The following is a 19,440-nucleotide window of genomic DNA, read 5'->3' on the forward strand; positions in this document are numbered from 1 at the left end:
ATCCACAACCCATTTGTCCTTGAAAAAAGTTGTAAACATGTTATTCATGACCATAAAATGTTGCCATTTTCTGTTAAGTTTTGCATTGCATCTGAAAAACTTTATTAAATGTCTGTATGTTAGACCAAAGTATTCCAGCTACTCATGTTCATAAGAACATTTTGACAAATAAAAATCATTTCTCAAGACTGGTAGTCCCTATTTCTGATAATGAATGACAACACACCATTGAGTAGAGATCTGAAGGCCATGATTATGGTAACTGATAACTTGACATGGGTAACATGAACATGGTAACTTAATGTTGCTCTTTACTTGCAGAAATGAAGCGTTGACCAGGAGAGCCCAACAGCTACTGGGTGAACACATACGTGTAGCCTCTGAAGATGTCAGGAATGGTCACCCATTAAATGCTATGATGCCTAGCTTTCCTGCTATGGTCATGCATGTTAAGCAACAGGTGAGCCCCCAAAAAAAATGCAGAAAAATGATCTGGTACCAACCATCTGTAAAACCATGAAGTAGATATTCTGTTGGCTGAAACTTGGTTGCTTAAAATATTGCTGGAATTTCTCTACATTTTTTAGGATAAAACCATATCTTTACAGCAGTTTTCACAGAAATGGTATGGGCTATTCATATTTGGTGATATTTTGTGATTGTATCTAGTCACAGCAGAGTGAATGATGGCATCGATGGCTGTTCAGCTGTAAATGTTTATATTTATCTTGGAATAAATATTTTCAATATTTTTAAACAAACCGCAGAAATTTTTTGTTCGATTCTGCTGATATGCTGACATGAATCAGTACCTGTAATAGCTAACTACACGACTAAGCAAAAAAAAAAACCAATATGAAGCATATTTAGCATGTCTATATTCTGTGTGTATTTGTCCCTTCTGTTATTGTAACTTGTCATTCAGCCTGTGAAGAAGATCCTGCTAGGATCGAAAAGTCAGGCCAAACTTACTTTTACACATTCTCTTACACAGGCTCTTTAGTGGATAAGTAGTTTGCTAAAAATTTTTGTTTTATTTAGATTATTCATATGTAAATCAAACTCTTTCCACACAAGTGACACCATGAAAATAAGAATTTGAGGGCAAACATTTAAATTCAATATCATGACATTATTTTTATATTTTATTTTTTAGGCATCAGAAGCGTTGCCTAGGTCATCAGTAAAGACCAGAAGTCCTTTGGGTGTCTTCAATATCCCTTTCAACCCAGTTGCTTATCAGAAGGTAAGAAATAGGCATGAAATGTGTTAGAATACTTTCACATACAGACCGTTATATTTGGTGTGATATTGACACAGATAGGACATGTGGTCCTTCTTCTCCTCGGTCGACTCTGGTAACATGAAAAATTTAAGATTAAAAAGAGAAATTGAAAAGGATATATATTACTTCTGCCGTATGGTACATGTTTATATGCATGTATGTTAAATACAAACAGTATGTTACATGTTTTACATATGCTTGGCAATATCTGTATTTATGTCAATATTGGCACCGTTGTGGTAGGCATAATGGAGTAGATTGCATTGTTAATTCACATGGTCGGCCGCCAAGGAGGTACCAATACCGTCCTATGTTATATTTGTATGTTTAATACAAACAGTATGTTACATGTTTTACATATGCTTGGCAATATCTGTATTATGTCAATATTGGCACCGTTGTGGTAGGCATAAATGGAGTGGAGATTGCATTGTTAATTCACATGGTCGGCCGCCAAGGAGGTACAGTACCAATACCGTCCTATGTTATATTTGTATGTTTAGCAAATATGACAAACACAAAATATAAGAAACTGAAAACACTAAAAAAGGAAAATATGACAAACAGTAGAAGCAATTTTGAGAGATTTCTACACTCTTTATATTGGACATGAGAATACAAAGCTGAGCTGATCAATGTACTGTAACTGAATTAACTAAGTTAATGAATAGTCCTAGTTTATGGCCCTAGTTTTACAAAACTACGTACTTTAAAATTTGTTATCCCATTTCGAGCTGGGGTTTCTATGTGTTTCCCTGATAAAGTCATTGAATTGTTCGGACTGTGCCATAATGTGTATTGCACCATGTGAAGGTTCCAGGGCTATACCTTCAATATTACTTATTTGATATCTGCTATTATCAACAAAGATTACATAGCAAACCGCACCATTTGTGTCACGTCCCACAGATCGCAGAGTACCTACGAATGAGTCTGGCATATTCCTGCGGCCTTGTACCGGACACATCCTCCGTGGATGACAAGATGCTTCAAGCACCTCAGATGACCGGCTACATCAATACCTTACATCAGTTAGATGAAGAGAGCGACCGCTCTCCTCTCACAGTTTACGTTGGGATGCTGCGTCAGTTTGTATCCGCCACTGGTAGTGTAGAAGCTGTCTATCAGCTGCTGGAAGTGGTCGCCATGGCGCCAGATCATCTCGCTCCTCCTTTCATCCCACGAGTAGATCAGTTAAAGGTAAAAAAAGAACCTTCCAGTGCTTGAAAATCAAAGTTTTTATTATGTCTGGGAGAAACTTCTTTGATTATGCTTATACTTTAACTAACTTGGTCTTATAAACTACAAGGCAGGTTTGGCAGTTGAAAGGGTTTTTGATAAAGATTAGTAGACAAAGGGTTTGGCATCTCATGAAATTTTGCCTAATTTCTGGGAGTGTATTTACACAATACAGAACACTTTGTCTTAGAAGGACGAATTTAAGTACTTGCTTGTTTAATTCAGTTCTCTAAACAATGTCCAGAGATTTTGATATTGTATATACAATTTGTGATTTTCCTTTGTTATATTCTTTCCAGATGCTATTACACTCTGAAGACAGAACTGTCCAACAACTCACCGCTGAGTTGTTAGGCCTAGTACTTTGCTATGCCAAATCCACCCTCGCAGAAGACTACATGCAAAAAGCCACAAAATCACTGCAGAATCCTGTAAGAATCTACTCATTCCATTTAAAGTTTACATTGCTTGTTTCTCAAAGTCTCAGAGATATCACAACAAGAAATAAAAATCTCAACAAGGAAACTTGTCAGCATTTTGAAGTTTTGTTTCTTTAGGTAACCTAGAATATTTGTTTTTCAGGTAGACTTTTTGAAGGGCTCAAGTTTTTCAACTAAAATACTTTTTAAATGAGCCCTGGCAAAATGTTAGTGGGAATTTTTTAGTACTTGACCAGAGATAGGAATATATATATATCTTTGTATATATATATATATATAGTTGTTTGCATTTAACCTAAAACAGCTATAATATTGGGTGTTTGAATTTCGGTAATCATAATATAGTAAAAATGTGGAAATTGATATGAATCAGTCTTAAAGTTATTCCCTGATTTGGGTATTAGCTTATTATTGTGGAACAAGGTACTTTAATTGGCACAAACTGGACACAATACTATAAACCTGGAATGAAGCTTGATCAAGTTAAAAGATGCTAGCTGTAACAGGCTGCCTTTAGTTAGCTTTAATATACAGCCTTAATTTAGATTCCAACAAAGGCAATCTTTTATTTTATTATAATTTTTTCACCAGTCGTTAGACACCCAAAGAGTCTCTCTCTGGAGTCTTGGTCACATTATCAGCAGTCAGATGAAGAAGGAAAGAGAGGCAGGGAGGGATACATTTATCAGCCTGGAGGACGAAACTAAACTCACAGAGGATAATCTGTACCGACTCGCTACAGAAGCTATAGGTAAATGAATGTCTTCTTAAAAAGATCATCTTAGGAGTTGAGCTAATAATCGTGGATAAAGATTTGGCTCTAAAGAAATTTTCTTGTGTTCTCTCCCCATCATGTCCTTCTAATAACTATAACTTTAAATGTCTGCTTTCGTCCCCTTAAAGATATTATAATGCAGAATTCATAGGTGCATGGCACTATGTGATTGTAGTGAAATTGGAATAGCTTGTATAGGTTCCATTCCTCACTTCAGAGTAATACGATTAACATCTCTTGGACTCATTTTACAATCTTGAAGACCATAATGTTTAGGTCAGCTAAGTTGCGTTGGTATTAAGCCTTCTTTATGAACCCAATTAATATCATTTTGTTTTTCTATTTGTAGAGAATTTGTTTAGCCACAGAGTTGACATTTTAAATATTTTATATTTACGTGTCTCGTGAATAAGGTAAAATTGTGAATCAAGACCCCCCTAAGACCCCCCCCCCCAATGCCTCCAATAAAATTGTTTAGATTCTCAGGTTTTTGAGAAATTACAATTTTTTCTGAGATCTTTAACATGACATTCATCATCTTCTTTTAATTCTCTGTCAATAGTCACAAAGTTACAGCATAACAACTTGACGGTGGTACAAGCAGCTTGCTATTCCTTGTCGGTTATAGCCCAGCAGGGACCCCTACCCCTACCGAAAGGGGGCGAAGCATCTACAAGCGAAACGGTCAGCAAATTGGACATAGTCCATCTATTAACAGATATTGTCAGTGACAGAAAATTACCCATAGAGGTAAGTGTAGTCGACCTCTCGTCCCACAATATAATTATTACACATTTTGTATACATCAGAATAATATGGAAGCATTAAGCAGATCTTGCCTGTAAGAAAACCCGCCCCAGGTACCCCACTTTTCCCGTAAAAACTGGGGTACCCTACCCCGACCTACCAGACCAATGGCTCATTCCTTTTTACGGAAAAAGGTTGGGTATCTAGGACGGAATTTCTTATAGGCAAGGTCTGTGTAATGGAAAGATTTCTGTGGTGAAAGATCTATATTTACAAACAACAACGGTTGAAGCTTTTTGTGACAGTAATGCTGGACGTTGCATACATGTTCTGAAGATGTGATGGTCAATTCTTACTGCTGACCAGGTTTATTCTGACTAAATGACAAACCAGCTTCTCCAGAAAGTACTTTCAGAAAGGGGTTTTCTTTAGTGTTTTGTTTGGTTTCCATGGTGAAGCATTCCTCTCCCTCTATGCATGTTAGATAGTTCCATGTTTGAGTTCTTGCAAGATGTGTTTGTTGTATTTAATCATATTTTAGTTAATATATTACATTTCATTCTCTTACCTCAGGTCAGACAGGAAGGAGCAGCTGGTCTGTGTAATCTACTTGTAGGTGATGAAAAATTCCCCTTTAAGAAACTGGTTGTCAATAGTCTAATGGCTACGGTCGAGGTAAATATTTTAAGATTTCAAGGGTTACAAATCAGTTTTTCCCAAGGTTTCTTGAAATTTTTTAAAAGATTTTCCGTTTCCTCGGTCGTTTCTGCAAAACTTATTACTAGAATGTCAATGGATTATTATATTCTTGTTTGTAACGAGAAGAGCACATATAGAACACTCTAATAGTTGGATCATTTAATATGCAAAAATTGATAAAAACTTTCTGCTATTACAGACATGTCTAGATGACATTCCACTCCAGCTGAAGTTTGCAGATGCCCTTGTCACTGCCCTGGAAGGTCATAGGTCGTATAAATCCAGAGACCCCTGGAGGGAGGCATCTCGCCGAAGAGACGGCAAAGCACAAGCGACGAATGGGGATCTGGAGAAAGTATTTGATGCGCTGCTAAGGAATGAAGAGTACCAAGAGGTAGGCCAATGACCACCCTCCCTCCCCTCCCTTTCCCTCCCCTCTCGTCCCCTCCCCTCCCCTCCCCTCTCTTTTTCCCCCTCCCCATCTTCCGTACCCCATCTTCCCTACCCTATATCATGGTTTCTTTTTGCAGTTCTCTTCAGTTGCCATTTGTCTTAGACTTTTGTTTGCTATAATGTCCAGCTGTTTTCAATTGCCTATATATATCATGTCAATGGGCTTTTCCTTAATATTTCAACATAGATTAGATAACTTTCATTGTAGATGACGTAATTTAAAATTTGAACTTTTAAACTCTAATTAATGAAATAATTTCCACAAATATGATATTAGTTATATATATATGTATATATATATTTATTGCAGAGTGCCAGCATCTACTTCTTAGTACTAATGGAGGCCTATAGATACCACCCTTATGTCCAGGTGAATATTTTAATTTTTTTTTTTATCCCATTTGTTTCTACACTTTACAATAATCGTGTTTCATTATGTCTCATAGCTGCACTTTTCAATCACAATTTTGACTAAGAATGTAAAGTATTTGTTAACTAAACAAAGCCGGTATCAAGATGAGATTTAATAGAAAGATCTTATATAGAGACAATCGATTCGAACAGACGCACACTGCCAGGCCAAAAAATAAATAACATTCCATTTGTGTGATACAGATAAAGATATAAAAACATATAATATGGCTGTCTCTTTTGCTGGGGTATTATTTCACAATGTCAACAGGAGACAAAGTTTTTCATTTTTGGTGTGTTTTTGTCATGATGTAATGAAATGGTATCTGCTAAACCATCATCAGTATATCAGCTAATTGTTAAAAGAGCAATGAGTAGCAGCAAATGCATGGAAGCACCTGGCAAAATACCTGCAGAAAATAGTGAAGAGAAATTATAAACAGAAGTAAAATATATAAGGGGAAAGTAGGTAACCCTTTGAATATAACCATCAAAAGCTATTCATCTAACTGTTTGGGTAGATTACACCTCTTTTTATGTGCAAATTTCTTTGTCAGTTACTGAATGAAAAATTTAACCATTTTCATGTTGTCTTCTTTACTTTTCAGAAACAATTTAATGTTTTGAAAACTTTCATAACCAAAACTGTGAGGACAATGGAAGGTGAGGATATATTATAGTAGCCTGTAGTATATTATAGTAGCCTGTAGTATATTATAGTAGCCTGTAGTATATTATAGTCAGTATCGGCCCCAAATTATAGCACGCTATATTTGCTAGAAGTTTTCAAAAAGTGCTTTCCTGGAGGTCTTAACTCTCCAAATTGTTTTCAGACATTTTTAATGTACACACAAGATGACTGAATGTCCCAGTGAGGAAAATTTCCTAGTTGTAATAAGAACAGTTAAGAATTTTGACCAAAGGTGACCATATTTGAATATCTAGCATATTTGGGGCCAATACAGCATACCTTTAAATTTTTTACTTTTTTTTTCTTTTATCTCTTCCAAAGTAACAGACTAGTATTAAACACTGTACGCATGAATGTAGTCTGTGGAGAAGATGTTTGACAGATCTTGTAGCTCCAAATGAACAAGATATTATTCTAAATTAGCCAAGCGCATGGCTTCTTAACTGCTGTGTTTGAAAATCCTGGAGAATCTCACAAGACTTTTTATTTTATTTCCTCAGAATCGGGCGTCTTGGGAGAGATAGGAGAGGAAGATAAGCTACGAGTAATGCAGTGTCTAGTTAGACTCAAGTAACTGGCCAGAATATAAATCTGCCAACTGGCCAGAAACCACTATATGCTATGTCCGATGCCCTCTTGTAGAAGCACAATGTAAGACTCGGAATGTAAACCGACAATTCGACGCAAGAGGTGGGATGTATCGACTGGAAGTGTGCGTCAAAATCTTGTTGCATCCAAAATAAAATAAAAAATATGTCTTGACAATGAAGTCAATTTGAGGATGACATTGTTACTATGGTGACCTATGGTTTGTAGAATTTGAGCAAACAGTGGTTCAAGCATCTTGTATCAAAATATTAATAATCAAAATATTAATAATTGTTAAGTAATCCATCAAAGATGTTTCATCAGTTAGTCAGTCAGTCTATTCACAGGCTGGAACTAACTAATTAATGCCAATAATTGGCAGCAGCTTCATTTAACTACAAAGACTTAACAGAAAGGCATTTCTAACTTTTAATGGCAAGTAATATTAAACGAAAGTATTTCTCTGAATAAACTTATGTGCACAAGTTTTTGCCATGAGGGGATAACCCTGGGTTGGGGAGTGAGTGAGGGGGAGGGGATAACCCTGGGTGGGGAATGCATGAGAGGGGTATCAAGGAGGTGTAAAGGGGCTGCAGGATGAATGGGGAATAACCTGCCATTTTAGAAGTAGTGTTTATAACTTACTGATGCAAATCTGAAATGGAGATTAGAGAATCTTGTTTTGATCTATTTTGTTGTATTTTAATACGATGAAGATGTATGTATAAATTATTTATTTTCTATTTTTATACATCGATAAAATTTGGGACCTATTAAGCAGATGTATTAAAATTTTAAATTTTGGCAACTAACTCTATTGATACTTATTATCTATTTTGGCAACTAACTCTATTGATACTTATGATCTAATAGAGATTAATTCCATCATTCTGAGGGCATCTTTCATAGACTTTTAAGTTAACAGATGGTCTCTTAAGGAACCTCTCTTGTTTTGTATTTTCTGTTTTGGCTTCATGAGTGAGTATAGCTCCAGGACCAACAGATTGTGACATTGCTTTAGAAAGGTTGGTCAAACAAATAGTATTATTAACTCTATGAAATATTATTATTAGTAATTAATTAATTATTATTTATTAGTATTATTAATTAATTAGTATATATTATTAAATAGTTATTAATTAGCTATTTATTATTAGTGTTAACTTTGTAATCTGCAGTTTCTCATGAAAGTGTGACCAACAACTTGACTAATTTCAATATTTATAATTGTTCATCTTTTGTGATGTCATAAAGGATTACTTTAGTCGAGTCACTACTTTACCCGCTGTCTCCCACTTCCTCCCAGTTCAAAATTCTTATCAATCTTTGCGTTCTTGTTCATGTGTTTTCCATTTTGATTTAATATGTTCTTATTAATGTTACAGTTGATGTATTCAAGTTTATTTTTTCAATCTCCCAGTTAGTCCTATATGGTAGTATGATGGTCAAACATTTATTTACTCGCCTTCCATTTTTTGCTAGCGTAAGTGAAAATGAGGGGTGTATCATATTTAGTCAGGAATTTTAAATATGGACAACCTAAACATGTTCAGTAGTGACAAGTTGCTGTAATGCTGCCCTCAAATACACCAAGCCAATGGCATAAGCGTTGTCATATATTAAACATGATTGACTTTGTACCATGTCAAGTCAGCCGTCATGTTATATTTTGTTTAGTTAAGCTTTATTTCCATTTCCTGTTTGTCATACGAGACTGTCCCATTAACTCTCAGATATGTACTTATCAAACTCACGATGAAATATTTTTATTTTGTAGACTCTAGTTTGACAGTTTGCAAACCACTACCACAAAGAAATAGGTTCATTCATACATTGCCACCCAACCTTAAGGTGGATCGCTAAACTGGTGTGGCAGACAACCGGCTTCAATCCGGTTTAAACCATTATCTTATCATCCATTAATTAGTTTTCTGATTTCTGAAATAAAACAAGGACATGGAAAGAATCCTATAGTAAAATTCTTTGCTATTCTAAACTCCATATACAGGAGCAATTTGTAAGCACCCCAGGATGTTGTGAAATCTTCTCTCCACATTTTCATATCGTAAACACTTATTATTATTATTATTAATGGAATTTGTATTTGTATGATATAGCTTTGTATAAAATTGGTCTTATTTGATTTGTACTACTGCATTTTTATATTGGTTAATATTGAAGTATTTTATTCTATAATTAACCTATATAATTTGAATAATAATAAGAGTAAATGCCATTTAAGCATTATATTTTCAAAATTGATTAATGTAAATCCAATTTAAAGGTTACAGAAATTAAAAAAAAATTAAAAATAAATAATCTTCAATTTTATTGTATTTTTTACATATTTTGTTATATCAATTATACATAAACTGACAAGAGAAGTCCACATTGTTTGGTTACTTATGCATTCAAGCGTGCATATGTCTGTGTGTGTGACGTCTTGCTTGTAAACATATCTCAAGAAGGGAAGCTTGGACCGATCTCAAGGTGAGTAGGTGTACCACATTGAGTAGAAGAACCCTATTGTTTTTAGAGAATGTCAAAGGTCATTTGGGGTCACCAGGGGTCAAATGTGAAAACCTTGTAAACACGATATCTCTAGAAGGAAAGCTTGGACCAATCTCGTATCTCGTGTGAAGGAGTACCACATTAAGAAAACCTACTGTATTTGTAGAGGTCAAAGTCCATTTGGGGTCACCAGTGGTCAAAATGTGAAAACCTTGAAAACACGATATCTCAAGAAGGGAAGCTTGGACGGATCTCATATTTAGTATGTAGTTGAGACACGTTCAGTACAAGAAGCATTTTGTTTTTTATGGAGTTCAAAGGTCATTTAGAGTAACCAGACGCCAAATTGTGGAAACCTTGTTTTATAAGCTACCGTATCTCCCACCGACCAGCCTACCAGATAACATGTGCGTTACACCTCATAAGAACAGGAGGCTGTTGGCAATTGGAAAGTAGCTTATGAGCATCCGTTGAATCAAATAAAATTCCCGCGAACAAAGTTGCATAGGCTTCATCACGTCTCTTGAGCTGCATAATCTCGCTACATACATTGTGTGCCAAAAGGTATATTCTTTGTACATACAGCGGTGCTATTTGAGGTTTTCCGTCGTAGTTTGCAATTATCGAGATTCAGTGCCAAATAAAAACTTCAGGTTGGGATGTAGTTATGCTGGGGTAATGGCTAGGTGCCGTTTACGAAAATTAACTGTCGCCTTGTTAGAATTTTATCAATGACCGATCTCAGTGCGAATTAGCTGTATAGAATGATTCGCTATCTGCACGTGCATTATGTACGGGAAGTTTTCATGTGCGGAGATTGTTCACAAATTTCATAGAGCATTTACAAACATACAACGAAAGCATCATTTATAATCTAAAATAAAAATTTATTAGAGGGAACGGTATGACCTTACGTAGAACGTAATGTATGTAATGGCATTCATAAATATATTGTGCTCATATATTAATTTCTCAACCAAATAAAAATATATATGAAACGTCGATATCACGACAGCTTGGTTATGCGCGGGCAACACCAGCACGGTAAAATAAATGCAGGTAGACTGCTAACAATAAGTATTTAAAAAAATGTTTCGTGTCAGAACACCTGTACTTAAGCTGGTCAAACATATTCTAAAAATGTTTTTTTGAAGGCATTTCTTACAGCCACCAGTCATAATTAAAATATCGCTTCGATTAAGGCAGTGTAATGGAGTAATAGCGATTTTTTTTCTCACAGCTAAAATACAAGATAAATAATTGACCAAATGTACCAATCGCGCTAATCGAGTAGCGGTTCAAAGTAGCAGTGAGGTACTACACAGGTTTTAGGACGTTCGCACAACTAGCTACTGTATATAGCATGGGCGGCGATCATGGGGGGGGGGGGGGGCGGCATGTCCCCCCAATATTTTAGGTGGGGATATAGTATCTAATATCCCCCCCCCCAATATTTGGTGGCATAGTTTTTTTGTGGCTATAAGAGCATATTTTTTTTATGATATCGCTAGTAATTTCAAAAGAGAAAATGCTTAGATGCAACTTACAAGGCCTGGGAAGTGCCATTTCCAGCGATCTGGGAGGCATTTTCGGCCAAAATTTTCTTTTACGCTTTGCGCCAACTCATGGTGGCGCTACGCTTAGATAGTTTGCCTACAAGCTTCGCCCCTCCCTTAGCAAATTCCTCGCTACGCGCATGTCTAACCGTGTCACAATTTGTTACTAAATATCACCACAAAATGACACAAACTTTCACCGAGAGTAGTTTTTACTTATTTTCAAACTGAATTAGCTAGACGGACCATGGGCGCAAATCCTGGTGGGGACAGCGACCAACTTCTTCAGTGGTGGGGACATGATATACCGTGTCCCCACCAATTTGTCTTTGCATTGCAAATTTCCCTGTATTGAACTTTGGTGAGTTTGATCCAGCCATGGGCGTCAACAGGTGGGGGACGGGGGGGGGGACATGTCCCCCCACTTTCAAAAGTGGAGGGGATATCATATCATTTGTCCCACCCACTTTTCAGAGTAGTTATTAAAAAAAATCACATGCATATGCGCGATTTTCTATTTAAGGTCAAGAAATCTGGACTCCCTGGGCCCCTGCTATCTATCACTTGCACCGTCATTTACCTCCCATTCTCCCAATATCCTAAATCTGCCCATTTAATTCGTTCGGGGGGGGGGGGGAGACCATTCGAAAGTGTATTGAATCTTGCACACATGTTGTTTGTATGGGTTCCAAGGGATTAGGTAAGCCATACAGGTAGATGGTGATGAGTTACTATGTTCATATCACTACCTCCAGTCCCTTGGACTGGACGGACGAATAGGGGTGTAGGGGTTAAGTAATTAAGGCTACATGTATTCGCCGGATATGGTAGATCTTTATTGTTGAGTGCCGGCTAGGCGCTACACACGCTCTGCGCGCGGTGCCTTTTTCTGATTATTATTATTAAAGTACCTGGGCACATAACAACTGACGTCTCGCACCTACATGCATGTATTATATATACCACTCCACTCATCCCGGAGGTGACGGCGCCACTTTTTCAATATTTCGTTTGAGATGGACGCTGTGTAATTCGTCTCCCTTGGTGTCAGAACGGCATCTTTCTACCAGTACTTTCTGTCGGGATTTAGTTTTGTGAGACAAAATTTCTCCTCACAGATCTGGTTCTGATGTAACTAAAAACGACTCAGGAAGGCCGTCTCCTGCGATCTAGGGGGTCTTATGTACCCAAAATTTTCTGGTACGCTACGCGCCAACCACTGGTGGCGCTCCGCTTAGATAGTATAGTGTCCCCCTCACTTTCTGAAACCTGCTGACGCCCATGGATCCAGCATTGTGCAAATGACATGCAGCAGTTCTCATTTTATTATATTTATCTACAGTTGTTAAATTGAGGAAGGAAATCGCATTTGCGGCAGTCTATAATTGTTTTCTGGCAGAGGACCCAGACCCATCGTATACAAAAGTCTACTTGGATTACTTGTCCCCTGATTTTTTTTTCTGCAGACGCCCATGTGTTCCCCCAACTTAAATTTATAAGCCATGAGATCTCAAATTTAAGGAAGTTTTGGAACATTATTGGGTCTGGGAAGTGTTATTTCCGACGATCTGGGAGGTATATTTGCCCAAAAAATTATTGTACGCTACGCGCGAACCAATGGTCGCGCTCCGCTTAGATAGTATCAGAGAACAGATACGCGTCCCCACCATTATCCAAGACTGATTTGCGCCCATGAGACCGCATCCGTAATGGAATTTAAGCCAAGCGATCTTCGTAGGTATTTTTACAGATGTTTAATGTTTATTTCTTGAACAGTACAATAGACCTAGCTGCTTATTTACGATTCTGCGACATGCATGTTTTACTTTGTTCATAACTTACTTTGGTGTATTTTTTTATATATTTCATACTGCGCAGAAACATAATTTTCCAATGTGCAATTACGCAGCATCATGTAAAGCATCATGCCTAACCTTTGTTCATAGAGAGTATTGATTATTGTAGATCTGTACTATGGGGATTTGAACAGCAGTCATATTGGCGAGTGAATATTGCGTTTTGACGTGTAGATTTTTAGTCCCAGTCGCCAATTAGCGATTACATTTAAAAACATTTCAGTGTCGAGGCCTGAAAACCATTAAAACTTGATTTATCATAGAAGAAATCAAGGATAATCTTCATACATGATATATGGATTCGCCATATTGAGTACAACAATCCAGCCAATAGGAAATAGCTATCGGTATACCACACAAGAAGAAAATGACGTAATCGCTGCAATTGCCTAAGCCGATCGGTATACATATTAACAAAAATCATCGAAATATGCGTCTAAGTCGTCCCTTAGAGACGCAATCTACACGTAATGATGCTAACTCGAGCCTGATTGGGCTTGGAGGAATAAAAGTGCGACGCGTCGGGGGCATTTACCCCTAAAACGTAGTTTCCAGATATCATCTTCACGTAATACACCTGCTCAATGCGACTAGATAGCTTCGACACGAGGAATAGATGACGTAATCACTGCAATTGCCTATAGCCGATCGGTAATAACTATTTATTGACCGTGGAAATGGTTTACCTAGTGTATCTTTTTCCAACTCCTTATACAAATTTACTTATTATCTCCGAAATCAGCGACTATTTCGTCCCTTATAGACGCAACCTCTACCTAATAATGCTCACTCGAGCCTCCTTGGTTTTGAAGGAATAAAAGTGCGACGCGACGAGGCATTTACCCAATCACGTAGCCTCGGGATATCATCCTCACGTATCACACCTGTTCAATGCAACTAGATAGCTTCGACACGAGGAATAGATGACGTAAGGTAGCATACGCCCATTAAAAGCCCCATTGACTTACACACTAAATCACAAAAGTAATGTCTTCTCTAAGCCTAGATAGAAGTTTTCACTTGCTAAACGCTACCCATCACTGGATAGCTGACAAGTTGGCCTTTCATGGCACCATCAATTTTCCGTACCATGACTATGTAGATTTTTTGCTACGAGAGCCGGAACTTTTCGTCACTTGTAAACAAACCTCTCCACTCAGCGGTAAACAAATTTCCTACGCTGCTCCTTGGAGGCCTAAAGGGGTCTAAAATTGCCTCAATTGACCCAATTTTTTAACCACATGTGCTTCCATTCATGTTCTTTAACATCAAAGCCACAAAATAAGCACATCCTAATTGATAACATAGCAAAAAAGTTGTTCTCCTGTTCCTAATTGGCACTTTTCCTGAAGGAGAACATTTGCTGCGGATTGATATAGAGGCTAATAGGAGTATGCCACCGTAACCACTGCAATTGCATATAGCCGATCTGTAATAGCTATGTATTGACCGTGGAAATGGTTAACCAAGTGTATCTATTTACAGCTCATTATAAAAAGTTTGCTTATTATCCCCGAAATCAGCGACTTTGTTGTCCCTTATAGACTGAATCTAACCTAATAATGCTCAATCGAGCCTACTAGGGCTTGAAAGAATGAAAGTCGACGCGACGGTGGCATCTACCTCTAACACGGAGCTTCGAGACATCATCTTCACGAAATACACCTGCTCAATGCGACTAGATAGCTTCGACACGAGGAATAGATGGCGTAATCATTGCATTTGCCTATAGACTATCGGTAATAGTTATTTATTGTCCGTGAAAACATGAAAACAAATTATACAAATGTAGTAGTAGTTAGAATGCAACAGATTTAACTGCTGAATGTTCAACACCGTGGAAATCGAAATATTTTCTACGCAAGAAAAACAACAAAACGTTGGCGGGGAATCGAACCCGGGCATCGCACACATAAAACGAAAACCGTACCTCTACACCAACAGGTCGCATATACATATGATATTATGATAGCACAGCCTACTTAGCTTCGACACGTTGTCCTCCAGCCAATAGTTAATAGCTACTGGTATACCACACGAGAAATAGATGGCGTAATCACAGCAATTGCCTATAGCCGATCGGTAATGACTATTATTGATCATGGAAATGGTTTCCTAGTGTATCTATTTACAACTTATTATCAAAATTTACTAATTATTTCAGAAATCAGCGACTATTTCGTCCTTTATAGACGCAATATACACCTAATAATGCTCACTCGAGCCTCCTGGGCTTGAAGGAATAAAAGTGCGACGAGACGGGGGCATTAACCCCTAACACGTAGCTTCGAGACATCATCTTCACGCTCAATGCGACTAGATAGCTTCGACACGAGGAATAGATGACGTAATCACTGCAATTACATGTAGACTGTCGTAATAGCTATTTATTGACTGTTAAAACATGAACACAAATTATACATATTTAGTATCAATTTAATGGAATGATATTCAGATATTAGATCAAAGTGGATTATGGACAGATTGACCGATCGGATTATTTGTCGATAATTATTACAATAAGCTATCGGTTCAATTTTTTTCTTACATAAAACAGAGAAATTACTACGTTATAACGAAGCACCAATACCTGCAAACAGTCGAACATAACATAAATGCAGCTTTGCAAAAGTTTGAAAATATTACAAGTTGTCATTTCTTTTGTTTTTAATTCTATTGTTATTACCTAAGTCTGAATATAAAATTCATACATTGTGATATGGTGGTTTAAAAAATGTTAATATTCTTTGTTAGGCTTTATTTCTTGTTACTCCAGAGGTTTACGTTACATCCTATACTAAGTAGCAAGAGAACAAGTAATTGGCTTAGTTATAACAACGCATGTGTCATAAGTATGCCACCAGTTCTGTCAAATTGCAAATCCGTTTTGGATGTCGATACAAATGAATACACCACTAATGCCATGTATGGCTAGTGCTGTTCATGACTGTAATGTTAACAATGTGTTTGACACACATTGTTTGATTATTTCAATTGGAAATTGGGGAAATTCTTCGTGAAGCATTGTGGCGATTTCTTCCTTTGTTTCCAATCTCTTACTCAGTAGTTTTTGTTGTGGTTCTTCGCTCCATTTCACGATGTTATCTTTCACGCTGAAGAAGCAGTTCCCGTTGTAATGTGAAATGCGTAGAATACTATTGAGTTCGTTCGATGGATCCGCAAAATCACGTTCGGTAGTCTCGAAGAAATACGAAACGGTTACCAAGTTGGTAACCTCCATCTCTGCAAACCTGAACCAATCGTTTTCATCGCTCCGTGATTGGTGCAACCATTCCACAATGCCGTCTGCTCTCCGAACGTACTTGTACTTTAAAAACGAGACGGAGTATATTTCCGATTCCCTCTCAAAGTTGAACGGGATAGCTGTAAACGTCGGAGACACACAGCCAACATCTACTACATGTTTGCTGCCCTGAGATGCCAAGTCATGCACGATGATTCCAACATGTCCTTGACCCAAAACGGTTATTGGGAAAAAGTCCGTTTTATAGCCAAGTGCATCAAGTAAACACTTGAAAAAGGTCTGGATGGTTTTACACGTGCCGCCATACTTCTTAAACATGTGTTCTTTGATGAGAGAGAAGGATGGTCTGTGTCTATCCTTCGAGGGAATGCTACATCTATAGACCGATTGAAAGGGTATTGTTTGGTGCATAGTATAAATGAGTTTGTCTAAGAAAGCCAGTTTGTCATCGAGTAGGTTTTGCGAGAAGTCTGTCATGGATAAAACATTTTCAATGAATGAATGAGCCTCTTTTTCGGTGAGATGATACGCAGCAGCTTCTTGTTGGTAATCTTTGACGTCGGACATTTTCTGAGGCCTGTAAGGTAAGGGAACGATTTGAAAAGAAATGAAGGGCTGATGACGTGCTTTCACAGTCAAGTTCGTTTTTGTTGTCCACTACTTTTACATCTGAAGTCCTGCCATGCAGTGTCTTCAAAGTGAAACTTTCCGCAAGCGTTTTGCAAACGTGAATTCGACCCATCAGAGTTTCTTTCGTAGAACATTGGTTACCCATTGAATTCTATCACTTTTATTATGTTACACTTGTATAGTGTCAGCCATAAGACAGTTTGGCAGTATCAAAGTCCAACGTAGCTCTCTGATATCGAACGGAGAGTTAAGATTCGTGAAAAGTAACTGAAACGAGATTTCATCCAACGTAAGCATTTACCGACAAGCGTTAGTTAAGAAATTACATATTGGAGAAACATTATATTTGACTACTGCTTGATCTAACTGATATTTCTGTTATGCTGTTTGCGGATGGTTTTTTCTGTCATTTGAATCGTATCATTATTATATATGACAAGTAGAAATCCTAACCAGATTTGGTGTCCACATTAAAAAAACACAAGTAATCACATGTAATCTCAATTATGAACTGGAATGATAAGGCTGTATGGAGTGCACATTACAGAGAAGATGACATAACTTGTTATCCTGTAATGCAATACTAAGAAATAACTTTTCGGCATCCTGACCGTTAAGAATCTCGCTTGTTAAGAAGCGAGATTCTTAATGTTTCAGATCATTACAAGGGCTGCGATGCACTTGCACAGTCAAGTATAGTTCGTTTTTGTTGTCATCTGTAGCCCTGTCATGCAATGTCTTCAAAGTGAACCTCTGCACAAGCGTTTTGCAACCCATTAGAGTTTCGTAGAGCATTGGTTACCCATTGAATTCTATCATTATTATTAGGTTATATTTGTATAGTGTCAGCCCAGGGACGTATCCAGGATTTTCTACCGGGGGCGCGAATTACTATCAAAGCGGAGCGCCACCATCGGTTGGAGCGGAGCGTACAAGAAAATTTCAGGTTTTGATACCCCCTAGATCACCGGAAATGGCACTTCTCGGGCTCGAAAATGACCAACCAGATGTACACTTTTGCCTGAGAACCAAGTATTTCCCAATATTTTTTTCTTCATCCATAACCTTTTTGAAGATTGTAACCAGTCACACATCATGTTCGAACTCATTGCATGTCCTGTGGATCATTGCTTTTGTAGGTGATTCTACGTTACGGCCCACAATATCCGAAAGCCCCACTTTTCAAAGTTTAAAGCCTATTATTTGTTTAGAATTTGAAAATTCTCATTTCTCGTGAAGAAAATCACTTCAAACATATACATAATGTTGCACAAAATTCAATCTATGGACAACCAATATAGAAAAACCTCCTTCAACCCCTAACAGACAGGACAAAATTGTTACGAGTAGAGGGAAGTATGATGAAGAATGTTGGTCAGGAAGTTTTCGAAAATTCAGACACAGTTAATTTACAGGTGTACAAATATTACAACCTCTTATAACGGCAATTATAAAACTTCGTTGAAGGAAATGAAAAATAGCAGATATTTCCGATATCAGATATTTCGAAACCGAACACTACACACATAGGCGTAGGAGGCGGGGGCTGCAGCCCCCCCCCCAACCAAACTTGTTCCCCTTGGTAATTAAAATAAAGTTCTAAGCTTGGCAGACTAAATCGCCATTACTACTGTAAAAGAGAGTTTTGACATAATTGGACCTGTATGCTTTTTCTCCATCTACATAAGACATTTCGTTGTTTACATTAGCATCCTGCGGATGACTGCGCAACTTTCACGGACCGTACGGTACACGATGCCATGCGATGTAATGACCTATGCTTGCTTATATGATATTGACATTAACATGTTGAACGCGCGCTTGGCGCGCGAAAAATTTTGGTTATATTTTTCGGGCAAGTCGTTACAGCCCCCAAATCCAATTGGGCTCCTACGCCTTTGACTACACACATAGACAGTTTTGAGGCTGTTCATTTTTGAACATGCATTTTCATGCTCACTAATATTATGTGATGTCTGCTCTTTGCTTTACAAATTCGAACAGGCGCGTAGCGAGTAATTTGCCAACGGAACTATCTAAGCGAAGCGCCACCATGGGTTGGCGCGAAGCGTACAAGAAAATCTTGGACGAAAAAGCCTCCCAGATCGCTGGAAATGACACTTCCCAGGCCTTGTAAGTTGCATCTAAGCATTGTCTATTTTTAAATTACCAGCGATATCATAGAGGAAATTTGCTCGGGGGGGGGGGGCGATCGCCCCTTCCCGAAATGCTTCATGTTCCCCGACGACTCGGTCGAGTTCAAGACCAGCCACAGTTGGTTCCATTGCACAATT

The 19,440-nt window shown here is 37.8% G+C and overlaps 2 protein-coding genes across 2 annotated transcripts in view; one reads left to right on the plus strand and one right to left on the minus strand.

Annotated features, from left to right (window-relative positions):
• LOC139984083 (uncharacterized) overlaps nucleotides 1-12,138 on the plus strand; it is a 28,725-nt gene extending 16,587 nt beyond the window's left edge. The window contains exons 22-32 of the mRNA XM_071997787.1: nucleotides 322-460; nucleotides 1,157-1,246; nucleotides 2,195-2,485; nucleotides 2,824-2,955; nucleotides 3,556-3,715; nucleotides 4,302-4,489; nucleotides 5,060-5,161; nucleotides 5,385-5,579; nucleotides 5,949-6,008; nucleotides 6,658-6,712; nucleotides 7,241-12,138. Coding sequence (XP_071853888.1) covers nucleotides 322-460; nucleotides 1,157-1,246; nucleotides 2,195-2,485; nucleotides 2,824-2,955; nucleotides 3,556-3,715; nucleotides 4,302-4,489; nucleotides 5,060-5,161; nucleotides 5,385-5,579; nucleotides 5,949-6,008; nucleotides 6,658-6,712; nucleotides 7,241-7,314 — 1,486 coding nt within the window. The 3' untranslated portion in view covers nucleotides 7,315-12,138. The remainder of the gene's footprint in view (nucleotides 1-321; nucleotides 461-1,156; nucleotides 1,247-2,194; nucleotides 2,486-2,823; nucleotides 2,956-3,555; nucleotides 3,716-4,301; nucleotides 4,490-5,059; nucleotides 5,162-5,384; nucleotides 5,580-5,948; nucleotides 6,009-6,657; nucleotides 6,713-7,240) is intronic.
• Nucleotides 12,139-16,192: 4,054 nt separating this feature from the next.
• On the minus strand, nucleotides 16,193-17,083 carry LOC139980237 (uncharacterized). The gene has a single exon (XM_071991771.1). The coding sequence runs from the start codon at nucleotides 17,081-17,083 to the stop codon at nucleotides 16,193-16,195; it is 891 nt and encodes a 296-aa protein (XP_071847872.1).
• Nucleotides 17,084-19,440: the final 2,357 nt, after the last annotated feature.

This window comes from Apostichopus japonicus, chromosome 2 (assembly GCF_037975245.1).
Source record: "Apostichopus japonicus isolate 1M-3 chromosome 2, ASM3797524v1, whole genome shotgun sequence".
NCBI classification, from domain to species: Eukaryota; Metazoa; Echinodermata; class Holothuroidea; order Aspidochirotida; family Stichopodidae; genus Apostichopus; species Apostichopus japonicus.